Source organism: Syngnathus leptorhynchus, chromosome 3 (genome assembly GCF_054491065.1).
Source record: "Syngnathus leptorhynchus isolate UIUO chromosome 3, UIUO_Slep, whole genome shotgun sequence".
Taxonomy (NCBI): Eukaryota; Metazoa; Chordata; class Actinopteri; order Syngnathiformes; family Syngnathidae; genus Syngnathus; species Syngnathus leptorhynchus.
Genome location: NC_141197.1, coordinates 10,086,259 through 10,098,921, shown reverse-complemented (window position 1 = coordinate 10,098,921; position 12,663 = coordinate 10,086,259). Strand labels below are relative to the sequence as shown.

Sequence of the window (12,663 nt, the reverse complement as noted above, 5' to 3'; positions counted from 1 at the left end):
ATTGAAGTCTGAATAGTCTTCTCTAATGAACCACATTTCTCTTTTAGTCTGTACTAAAGGAGACATGAGCTAGCTACAAGACAGGGTGTTTCAAGACTATTTCATGCTATAATGAGCAACTGCTCATGCTTTCATGATTTGGCTCATTAACTTCTGAATATTAGATTTAATGTCATGTCCAAGGCTTTTCCAAAGTTAAAATACTTCCCAAGTTTTCCGAGCCATTTACATATCCTCACTAGTGTACATTTTGTGTTTTAGAAAACAAGAATCCTCAGCTTTTATTTACACAGCACAACTTCATATGGCACGTGTCCGTTTCTGAAAGAAAACCTTTATTGTGTTACATGATAGCGTTCTGTTGTGCAGCGTTAGGAAATGTAACATCAAGCTATGATGTGGTCGGGTGTCTGCTACACCATTAAATGTTATAGCCATTAAAATGATAAATTGTTAAAATAATAACTGTGATCATCTCAGTCCATATTAAAGAGTATTGTGTTTAATGGATGGTTTTATGACATTGTGAATAAAAAGAACATCAATGGCATGTGAACCACTGTTGGATCAAAACTTTGTGATTGTCCTCAGATCAAGACGAGTGTCTCATCCGAAACATGTGTCTGAATGGACTGTGCATCAATGAGGATGGCAGCTTTAAATGCATCTGTAAACCCGGCTACCTACTCGATACCAGTGGGCGCATGTGTATAGGTGAGTTTGTCGCCTCCCTCTCTGCTCACTGATATTGTAATCCTTACCTCACTTTGGCCAGTGTGTCATCGGAGTAGTTGGCTATATTTCAGCAAACTTGGAGGGTGGCCACATGCCTGCTATGTTCGTATTTGTGTTATGGGCGTCCTAAGGGCAAAAAAAATCCCCTAAAAAGCCTTGCAAAAATCCCTAAGCATGCTGGCAGCATCCCAGCTGGACATGTGGAGCGATGGAGCCTGCCTGCGCTGACGTTCCCGAGCAGCCAGCCCTTCATAAACATGCTCATGTACAGGGAAAGGAACTTGTCGTAAAATTAACATAAGATGGAGGAGGAGCAGCTTTTCCAATCATAAACCAGATTGACAGATGTTCTCATAAATTGAGCAGAAGTTTGTTTGAATGGTTTTGGTTTAGTTTGATGTTTTGGGGCTAATTGTTTGTAGTCTCAATTAAGAAGACTCTAAAGTACAAGAAGTAGCACCCAAATTGTGTTTATTTTTTTATTAATTAATTATTAATATTTTGTGACTTTTTATGGTTTGAAAAAGACAATTGCCAATGGTATGGAGTAGCTACTACTTTGCGAACATTTCATCTGGCGCTATCTCATCAAACGTATCACATATCTCCCGGTGCCCTCAGAAAATAAACCTAAGAATGTTAACAAATAAACTACGGTAAAAGATGAGTTGAAATCATTTTGTTCCACTTGGCATTTGGTATTGAGATGCTGACCTAGTTAAGTCATAGGGTGTGTGTGTGTAAAGTGTTCATATGTATGCGGTCATTACCAAAACGTGAGTCAGAAGGGTCCCTGGAGTCGCCGTCTCTCTCCCAAAACCAAAAACCATCTGCACGCTTGCAGCATTATCGTTTATCACCATCATCAATGTGACCATGGAATTGAATCGGGGTCACAGCTTTCACTACAACTTTCAATCAGTTGTCATACTCAAAAGTACCTCCATAATGTGTGCTGAGAATTGCTGTTGCCAAATGAAGGCAGAAAGTGGTTTCGTTTCATTTCTGTTTATCTGCTTCCAGACATTGATGAGTGTGAGACTCCAGGTATGTGCATGAACGGCCACTGCGTCAACACGGAGGGATCTTTCCGCTGTGAATGCATGTCAGGCATGGCGGTTGGCCTGGATGGACGCGTCTGTGTCGGTAAGAAACTCCTCAGCTGTAAGTTCAAGGACGATCTTGTGCTCTTTGTGGACAGACTGGCAAACTCATCTTTTAACCTCAAGAACAGCGAGAACCCAAATTCCGGACGTGTTTTATAAATGCCCATAAAAAAAAATCACGTGAAGCAATATTTTAGCCACTTTAGTGTTGATATCGATTGATCTTTCAACAATAGCCTAATTCACTGCGGTTGGATGATTAATATGATTAATAGCTTTGCAGGCCTAAATTTCAGCTTCCCACCAAGTGACATCTCTGCATGTGTTGTCTTGGAAGAGAATTGTTGTTGTCAGTTGCGGGTGAGCTCTCTCTCACCAGGATGATTTCAGCGTGGCAGAATGCTTCAAACCTCGAGACATTATGGAGAGGGAACAACCAGCATGTTTTTCGACTGTTATTGTTTACCTCCTCATTTCTGTTGTGAGCCTCCTCTGAGAGTTGTCTGCCTTATCTCTCACACATACACACTCACTCACTCTGTTTATGTCCATATGACAGACACACACATGCGCAGCTCATGTTATGGCGGTTACAAGCGAGGTCAATGTGTTCGGCCTTTATTTGGAGCTGTGACCAAATCCGAGTGCTGCTGTGCCAGCATCGAGTACGCCTACGGGGAGCCCTGCCAGCCCTGCCCACCACAGAACTCTGGTAAGAACATTCAAGTCACACATGGAGTCACCTCCCACCTTCTTAATTCAAAACATACATATTGGACTCTGGATGGCCCAAACACTTGGCCTGCTGTGACACGCTGACTCCAGAAGGGACACATATAGTACACAGACATCAAACAGTCAATTCTCCATTCAATTTGTCCCGCTTGCTTAAATCTCTTAATGGAAGCCAGCGCTGCACCGCATTAAGGAGACGTCTTAATATACCATCCAGGCTAAATGACAAAGCATATAAATGGATAATAATATGGTATTAAATGTCTTGAATTTGAGAAAACGTTATGGTTTGACTGACCAAACTTTTCTTTTTGTCACAGCCGAGTTCCTGGCGTTATGTCCAAATGGCCTCGGCACAACTGGAGATGGGAGAGGTACGTATGCAACAGTGTGTTGATTCTTTATTATTGCGACAGGGCCGTATAAATCAGTTGTTTTAGTGTTATTTCGATTTTTATGGCTCACTATGGGGACGGTCGTAACCAAGAAGTTTTTTTCCTGATCCTTTAGTGTAAGTTCTCTTAACCTCGGCGTTGAAAGAAATAAAATAAATAAAGATACATTTTTGCCAATTATTCAAGAATATGTATGCTGTTTTTGACAAGAAAAAAACTGCTCTTGAACAGATCCAAAGTCACATTTACCATCAACATCTACACCGATTCACGCTTTGTTCTTTGTGCGATCGACTGCGTTTTGTCCTCTCAGATATTAACGAGTGTGCCCTCGACCCGGACGTGTGCCAGAACGGCGTGTGTGAGAACATGCTGAGAACATACAAATGCAACTGCAATGAAGGCTTTGAGGTCGACCTGACGGGCAAAAACTGTGTCGGTAGGTGAAGCGTCTTTTCACCAGGCGCACGATACTGTTCATCAAACCTAAATCCTCATTTGTGCATTTTTCCTCAGATATTGACGAATGTCTGATGAACAGTCTATTGTGCGATAACGGCCTATGCAGGAACACACCTGGAAGTTTCACCTGTCAGTGTCCCAAAGGATTCACATTCAATCCGGAAAAAGATATCTGCGAAGGTCCGTGATGCGTTCGCATTTACTAATACCCTGTTTACTTTCAGGAGTAAATACGAGATCTGTCATTTTGTTGATTTTATTTCCTGCAGATGTAGATGAATGCCTGTCCAGTCCCTGTGTGAACGCAGACTGCGTGAACAGCAAAGGGTCATTTGTATGCTTGTGTTCAACGGGCAGCTCACTGGACAGCTCTGGCCTTGAATGTATTGGTAAGTATATACAGTATATATTTTTGTATATACGTATTTTTTCGATATGGCTAAATATGAATTGATTTGGTATGTTTATTTGTCGGCTGAATTAGAGACGACTAAAAGCACTTGCTGGCTGAAAATGGTAAACGATGTCTGCGAAGTCAACATCAACGGGGCGACTCTCAAGTCTCACTGCTGCGCCACACTAGGAGTGGCCTGGAACAGCCCTTGTGCCAAATGTGAAAAAGGTAAGATGCTTTATAAAAGTTTGCTTGGATCAGTTCATCATCTAAAATTGCTTTGTGTGCCATTTTCAGATCCCATCTGCGGTAAGGGCCTTGCTAGGGTCCGAGGAAATGTGTGCGAAGGTAAGGCTTTTTTTTTTTTTTACTCAGTGTCTGGATCGGAACATAATTCCATTAATATTTCCCTCAGATGTGGATGAGTGTCAAGTTTTTCCTGGAGTGTGTATCAATGGCAAGTGTGTCAACACACATGGCTCCTTTTTCTGTCAATGCCCTCCGGGGATGACTGTTGATCTCAGCGGGAGAACCTGTATCGGTAACTATCACAACTTCATACCCCATTGTAATTTTGATAGCGTCGAGTAATGAAATGGCTACAAATGTCCTATTGATTGCAGACTTGCGCACAGAACAGTGCTACCTAAAACACGAGGATGAACGTTGCGGAGCTCCTATCTCAGGAAAACATCGCGTGGATGCTTGTTGTTGCTCAGTGGGAGTAGCCTGGGGTCCAGAGTGTGACGAGTGTCCTGAGAAAGGTACCCCGCAATACACTCAGCTCTGCCCTCGTGGACCAGGCTTCTCCCACCGTGGTGACTTCATCAATGGAAGACCCTTCCTCAAAGGTATTGATTGCTCTTCTCAAAAGTACGGAACTTGTCTCTTACATTTCTCTGTTCCGTGACCCTTCTCAGATATCAACGAATGCAGGATGATAAACTCAATTTGCTCAAATGGGAAATGCCGAAACACCATCGGAAGCTTTCGTTGTCGTTGTGATAACGGATACGCGTTGGATTCAGATGAGAGAAATTGCACCGGTGAGTAACAATGAAGTCATTGCGTCCATAACTTAACGACTCACCTCAATTTAGCACATATATCTTGTTTAATCTGACCAACAATCAAAGTTTGTGTGATACTTTGCAGACAGACACACTTGTTACATTTTAAGTGTGCCAACAATAGTCAGAGGAAAACTATTGTAAAGCATGAGGAGCTCCTTGGATTGAAAGGGTTGGACCAGGCCTTCTGGTTAGCCACATTATTGCTCTAAAAATATCAGTTTGAGTATAAATTCCTCCTCGAGGGACGATTATATGATATGCAGTTCTTGGTGTTTTTTCCAGTAAGAATCATTGTGCTGAGGATTTATTCTCAACTTTGCTTCTTTGTTAATATCCAGATTGATGCGTATGTCTCACCTCAGTGCAACTTGACTCGGCTTTATTCAGAGTGCTTTAAAAAAACAACCACAGCTGAAACAAACTGCTGTCCATGAATACAAATCAAACATAAAACTATACGAAAACAAAGTTAAAAACTAACAAGACACAAAAACAAGGTTGCCCTCATGCTTTTTATTGGTGTTGTGTTCATTTCACTATCCTCAAAAATGTTGAAATATGATTCCCCATGAAGTTGCATTTTATAAATATTCACTGTCAAATGTTGAAGATTGACAGCAAATGATTGACTACATTGTTGTTTTATGTTTTGCTTTGTGTTTGTCTTCCCCGTAGACATTGACGAGTGCCACATCTCCCCTGACTTGTGCGGACAGGGGCGGTGTGTCAATACTCCAGGAGACTTTGAGTGCGAGTGTTTTGAAGGATATGAGAGCGGCTTCATGATGATGAAAAACTGCATGGGTGAGAGAGAAATCATCCTTTGCACACACTAGGAGAAGACTCCAAACACCTATGATCGATTGAGCATTTTGATTTGATTTTAAGAGCGAAACAATAAAAAGTGCTTTAAATCAAAGGAAAGTCAATTTAATCCGTTTGGTGAGGCGTTTTGAGGAGCCTGAAAGTCTTATAGCCCAAGGAAATTGCCAGCGTTTGTGTAATGTTAAGTCCACCTCCGTGCTCTACTTATGTGTCAGACCTCAGATGTAATCTTAATATAACACCCATGAGGAACACGACCCCTCGCAGCCCATCACTTAATCGTTTTTCATGGCACCATAAAGAAAATTGCCTTTTATGACATAGTTGAACTCAATCCATAATAATGCACCCTCCAATAAAAAATTATTTATGTGCAGCTTCCAGTCTTACCATCTGAGAAAATACTTACTGTGCTATTTCTGTTCTGAATTACATTTAGCCAACCAGATTAAAATTTTTGAGCGACGTGCTCATTCAATGGTGAGTGAGCATCATTGCTTTCGTTGGCTGAAGTTTTTAGCCCACGATTGGCAACACAATAACAAAAAAAAGCAGGGTGGGTTGAGAAAGGAAGCCAGAATTAATAATTTATGCCGTCTTTAATCAATTACGTCATTTGAATAAGTCATTTCTTGTCACTAAGGTGACATCCAGCCAGACGGTAAACTTTTTTTTAATCTCCAAATCTTTCCTCTTCCCCATCAGACATCGATGAGTGTGAACGCAATCCTCTGCTGTGTCGGGGAGGCGAGTGTGTCAACAACGAAGGCAGCTTCCAGTGCGTGTGCCCCGAGGGACACGAGATCGCTCCCGACGGCTCGGCCTGTCTAGGTGAGTGATGAGGTTGTCAGAATGAAGACTTGGGTGGACCGCTCAAAACCTTTTCATTTGAGCCTTTATTCACTTCTTTGGCAAATGAAATTCCCACTTTGGCTCTCTGGCAATAAAAAAAGGTGTAGACAGCTGACGAGTGGGGAAAGCGTGTCATCAAGTGAATGGTGAGATCGTGACAAGCGTTGGCTCTTTTCCACCCTTCTGCCTCTGAGTTCCTCTGGGGTTTTGCGTATGGTCCAAGTGTCTGAGTCAGGTCTTTAGTTGCTGATAGATGCATGAGAAGCAAAAACTTGACAATGGCAGAAAAAAATTAAAGAAATGCACAAGATGTAGTTTAGCCATGATTAATATGGTGCGTGTTTTGAAGATTGGAAACAAATGCTTTGCAGATTCAAAACAAGTTGAAAGTCTATCAATGTTTTTTTTTTTTACCATGTCTTTTCTTTGCCATAGCTGAGTATTAAAATGTAATTTGTACTCCTCAGACATCAATGAATGCGAGCTGAGCGACAAGCTGTGCAGGCACGGCAAGTGTGTCAACATGATTGGACGCTATCAGTGCGTTTGTGACACAGGTTACAAATCGACGGAGAACAGGCTGGACTGTGTGGGTGCGTGTGCCATATATTACTCTTGAACATATGCGTATTGATAATACATGCTAGCAGTATGTCATGTTTTTTTTTTTGTCTGTCTCCGCACACTCAGACATTGACGAATGCACCATTGAGAACGGAGGGTGTGAAAATTTTTGCACAAACTCAGAAGGCAGTTATGAGTGTAGCTGCCATAATGGATACGCTCTAATGCCGGATCTGAGAAGCTGCACAGGTAATTAAGCTACGTCACCTTTCTGCATGTTTGAAATGTTGAGATGTTTTTCTCTGTGGTAAAATAAGCACATTTCTGTATATTATAAGGTGTCTGAAACATCAAAACCATTTCTATGCAAAGAGTATGTTTCCAGGGAGTTTTTTTACAATGTGTTTGAAGGAAGTGAACATGCTCGGCTGAGGACAAAAAGTCCCATGTCGAGCAGTAAGAAAGACGATTGATATTTTTCTTTTCAGATATTGATGAGTGTGAGGAGAGCCCCGACATATGTGATGGAGGCCAGTGTACCAACACGCCGGGGACATACCAGTGTCTCTGCTTCGATGGCTTCATGTCATCTGAGGACATGAAGACCTGCCTTGGTAACGGATCTCCGTTATTTTATCCCCAAAACAAAACTTAAGCAGCTAAACACTTAATTGTTTTAGTAAGAGGGAACTAATTTGAAAGGTTATCCAAAGGATGTGTCATGTCAGTAGAATTTTATGACTCAGAGCGGGTGAGCGAGCAGTGAGTAATATTGTTGTTGATGATATTAAAGTGAACATTGTGGTGGAGAGGAATGTGTGACATTTCGATGCCTGGTTCCACTGAGAAAGAAAACAAAAAGCTCAAAACAATGATTTGAGCGCTTATGAAAAGGTCGGCACAAGTGCCCATTGTGCTGCTTATTAAAATGAAACACATGCTTGTCCATTTCACTGTTTGTCATTGTTTACTCTTAAGATGTGAACGAGTGTGAGCTCAACCCCAACATCTGCCTTAGTGGGAACTGTGAGAACACAAAGGGATCCTTCATCTGTCACTGTGATCTGGGATACTCTGTCCGCAAAGGAACGACAGGCTGCACAGGTGAGTGGCACCAACACACTTTGGCGTGTATCCCTGTCCTGCTCAATGCAGCAAAACAAGCCCGAGATGAGATGAGCCACAAAGTCACGGCGTGAATGTCAGGGAAGAAGCAGATTGCCACAAAAGAGAGTTAACGAGTGGTTATGAAGGAGAGAGTGAGGATATTTTCAGAGAGGGGAGTGTCAGTAAATATTGCCGGCGTGCCATTTGTCAGCAGCCCGACTTCATCGCTCCATCATTATTTTTAGCCAAACTGTAATGGTCCATCATTGTTATTTGAACCACACTTCCATCATAGCATCCGTCAATCCGTCAAACTGTCAAAAAACAAAACAAAACACTTGTTTAGCGGGTATAGCTGGGGAGAATATCGAGCTAACCAGAAGTAGCTGGATCACCATCATCCGAGACCACGTATGCACGCATACTTGATGACATCGGGAACAGGAGCGGTGATTCTTTTTTTGGAACGCATGTATCGCATTGCACCACAGTTTATACCATTGCTGCTCTTTCATTAAGGTGAGTTAAACATGACGTGTTAGTTGGAGAGCCTCTGCAGCCTGTAATCACCTGAGATGACTCCAGAACACATAAATACAAAGCCCATCCGGCCTGATTGAGTTTAAACTCGCCGATCGTCTAGTCTGAGTGAATTCTGATTTACAATGACTCTTTAAAGACTGCTGGAGAGGACTGGTTGACAACTTGGATTGGGATCTGAACTGGCCCCATCGCGCTGAAATGAGTCAGACGCATAGTCAGCAGCAGCATGTCTACCTTCAGACACAAATAAACATCACTGTATATGCTATTAATCACATGTGTGATTAAAAATAGCGATGCACACGCTGGCTTTCCTGGTCTCTTTAAAATATCCAATGCAACCAATTGTGATTCACAGTTTGGGAACTTTAGCTTCGGAATACTGAGAAAACATGTCAGCAATTTGTCTCAAGTAAGATATTTTTCAACAAAATTTGGATTTCAAGTACAGACGCACTTGTACATATTATAAGGTAAATATTCTCAACCTGAACTGAACATCTCATTGGTCACATTGTTGAGTTCAACATTTTGTGTGTGAGCCATAAAAAAGTTGTTTTTAAGTGATATTAAAAAAAAAACAACAACACATGAGCTATTTTCATTACCGGTATTTTTGTTTGGATTTTGACACAAAGTTGCACTTTCAAAGTATTACTAACATTTTTCATTACATGCATATAAGGCTGATAGTTTAGATGTAGTACTCTTGATTGCACTGCTCTAGAGTATGCTCCCTCTTGATTATTTATCCAATAATGATGCATGACTGCCAGACAAATTTCATCCAGATAGTCCAAGCAACACTTCTTCCAAACTCGACCGGGGTATGTATTACACGGGAGTCGACCATCACTTAACTTCAGTTCAGTTCATATGTGCCAAAGAGGACAAACTTGTATGATAGTTACTTTACAATTTACTTTTATCACATTTATAACTCAAAGGAGCGTGACAGTTGTTGATGCAATTTCAGCCATTTAGCGAATTGGACAAATAAACACATAAATACAAACTGAGAACATTCACAGGGAGCATGAAGAACACTGAACTAACCACATGCTAAAAATGATGATGGCCATTTATTGCGCTTGACTCTCAATATACAGTAAGCAGTATGTTTCATAGTATGCTCATCCATTCTCTGGTCTTCTTCTGTGGAAGTCACAGTAATTTAGAACAACAACAAAAGTCTTATCCTTGTCACGAATCCCCAATTGTCATTTGATCAATTGTTGTGCTTGTGTGAGAAGAATTAATGACATCTGGTCAAGATGTTGCTGACATTCTCACCATGATAATGTGTCAGTTCTATCCCACAACACTGAAAACCACAGGGCAGGGTTTGTGACTTTGTTCGTTTGTTGTATTTATGTGTTTAGAAGCTGATTGGAAAGTTAAGATGGGTGGGGATGTCTTTGGGTGGGTTAGAAAGCCGAATGGTGTCTTAGCTGTGCTGGAGAATATCAAGATGATGAGCTAAACTCAAGCACCAGCCATAATAACCCACATTTTCACTTTCAGACGGGATGTGAGGCTGGCATAGGACAGCTGGTGTCGTTCTCTTCATTTGTTTCCTCTTTAGTTGCCCATCCTCTGCCAAACATTTTCCCCATTAAACGGATCCTCATCCATGACACCAGCTGTGCCTGCTGACACATTTCTTGCCTTGTTTGTATTTCATATTTGCACATTACAACGAGTGCCCGTTTCATGTGCTAACATCAAAGCTCGGAGGAAAATTGTATTTAATTCCTTCTGTGATCCCGAGAGATTTATTTGCTCTCAGGCCTCATATCAAGCCAATCCTCAAATACCGTGGAGCTAAGACATAACCTTTATTTGGGGAGGCTGTAAACCAGCAGAGATGATCTCTAATTGCCAGCCTCAAAAAGAGTTTGTCTCACGAGTATACAAACATCTTTGGGCGAGTTCAAAACAGAGAAAGACAAAATAGATACCCACTTTGCAAGCACACATGGGACAAGTGGCAGTCAAAATGGCCAAAACCCAGATGTGGATGGGTGATGCAGGGAATGAAACTCTTTTTAAGCATATTATTCCTTTATTTCTCCTCTCTTCGACAGATATCAATGAGTGCGAAATTGGAGCTCACAACTGTGACCGACATGCAACATGTACCAATACAGCGGGTAGTTTCAAATGCAACTGTGCTTCTGGGTGGATCGGCGATGGCCTTAAATGCACAGGTAACGCAAACATTGTCGCATTATTATAATCCATCTATCGTGTCGGTTTAATTTGAGTTCAACCTCTCATTCGTTCAAATGTTTTTGACCTTTAGTGATACACAAATCTGAATGTCATTTCTTTTTTCTCTTTTTAAAGACCTGGATGAATGCTCCAATGGGACCCACTTGTGCAACAATAACGCCGAATGTCTCAACACCATGGGCTCGTATCGGTGTGCATGCAAAGATGGATTTTCTGGAGATGGCTTCCATTGCTCAGGTTACACATGCGAACTAGAAGCCTGACTCGGGGGTAACCAATATAATACATTTTCTATTTTGTGTGACCGCCAATTGCAGACAGCGATGAGTGCGCAGAGAATGGTGACCTGTGTGAGAGTGGCCACTGTCTGAACATGCCCGGTGGCTACCGCTGTGAATGTGACATGGGCTTCATCCCCACCGCTGACGGCAAAGCTTGTGAGGGTAAGATAACAGGCAACAGCATTGAATCAGTTTTACCGATTTAAAATGCTTTTGTCGTGAATGGTCACTTGTTTATGCTCTCGGGGGAAAAAAAAAAATCCATCCAAACAGAGAATGTATTCAAATGGGACTCATGAGGCATTGGAACGGGGCATGATAAGTCATGCGCAAATTAATAGATTCGTTTTGGCACATTCAATCGCAGCCACACGAAGGAAAAGCAGGACAAAGTGACTTACTGACAAAAAGATGAAAAGTCGCTAAAGGTTAGTTTATCATTCCATCACAACATCTGCGTGTTGATAAATAATCGATCAACTATTCTTAAAATATGTGGCACATGTGACAATTCTGTTTGATTATTCCAGACAAGGTCAAAACATCAAATTATAAATGATTCCATAAACACTGACTCAAATGCTGTAGATAGGACTGTCGGCCCCAAAATGCGCATGGGGGCAGTGGCATCTGGTCTCCTTATGTTAACTCTTAACAATTCATGGACCTGATTTGAAAATAAACGAGCAATACTCAAGCTATTAAAGTAATACGATGGTTGTATGTGCAGAAATTGACCTTAACGATAGTTATGAGGTGAATACAATTTAAAAAAAAAAAGGGAGCAGATGACTGTCATTCACATCTACACAATTCGGACAATGCACCTGCTCACATTGGCTTGAGCATCTGACAGTTCCTACCCGAGAACAATATCACCAGGCTGGAGCACTTTCTGCACTCACACAAATTGTCTTTGTGTGATTCCCTTTCCCCGAGCTCATTAAGGGAAACTGTTTTGGAGGAGGGTAAAACTTTAGTAGTTTGGATTTGAAATATATCGCTAGTCCTGGAACTTTTCTGACACATCTCATCTACGAACATGCCAGACCAGAGATGTTTTGCCATTTTTTCTTTCTATCTAGAGAAGACGTGAGCAAGGTTCACTTCCTATTGCAGGCTGACAATTTTCCACCCCTGATCCCATAATCCCCAGCCTCGGGCCTCCCTCCCTCTTCCCACCTCCTCATTATTTCGTTCTTCCTCCCCTTGTCTTTTTCACAGACATTGACGAATGTACCTTCGCTGACATCTGTGTCAATGGACGCTGCAAGAACATTCCAGGCCTTTTTAGATGTGAATGTAACATTGGTTATGAACTGGACAGGAGTGGAGGCAACTGCACAGGTTTGATGA

The 12,663-nt window shown here is 41.7% G+C and overlaps 1 protein-coding gene across 1 annotated transcript in view; it reads left to right on the top strand.

The window, feature by feature from the left end:
• fbn1 (fibrillin 1) overlaps positions 1-12,663 on the top strand; it is a 44,336-nt gene that overhangs the window by 16,951 nt on the left and 14,722 nt on the right. The window contains exons 15-36 of the mRNA XM_085907427.1: positions 592-714; positions 1,759-1,881; positions 2,401-2,553; positions 2,897-2,950; positions 3,285-3,410; positions 3,488-3,613; positions 3,703-3,822; positions 3,918-4,055; positions 4,125-4,175; positions 4,243-4,368; positions 4,451-4,678; positions 4,748-4,873; positions 5,576-5,704; positions 6,431-6,556; positions 7,045-7,170; positions 7,268-7,390; positions 7,630-7,755; positions 8,120-8,245; positions 10,879-11,001; positions 11,141-11,263; positions 11,344-11,469; positions 12,532-12,654. Coding sequence (XP_085763553.1) covers positions 592-714; positions 1,759-1,881; positions 2,401-2,553; positions 2,897-2,950; positions 3,285-3,410; positions 3,488-3,613; positions 3,703-3,822; positions 3,918-4,055; positions 4,125-4,175; positions 4,243-4,368; positions 4,451-4,678; positions 4,748-4,873; positions 5,576-5,704; positions 6,431-6,556; positions 7,045-7,170; positions 7,268-7,390; positions 7,630-7,755; positions 8,120-8,245; positions 10,879-11,001; positions 11,141-11,263; positions 11,344-11,469; positions 12,532-12,654 — 2,745 coding nt within the window. The remainder of the gene's footprint in view (positions 1-591; positions 715-1,758; positions 1,882-2,400; positions 2,554-2,896; positions 2,951-3,284; positions 3,411-3,487; positions 3,614-3,702; positions 3,823-3,917; positions 4,056-4,124; positions 4,176-4,242; positions 4,369-4,450; positions 4,679-4,747; positions 4,874-5,575; positions 5,705-6,430; positions 6,557-7,044; positions 7,171-7,267; positions 7,391-7,629; positions 7,756-8,119; positions 8,246-10,878; positions 11,002-11,140; positions 11,264-11,343; positions 11,470-12,531; positions 12,655-12,663) is intronic.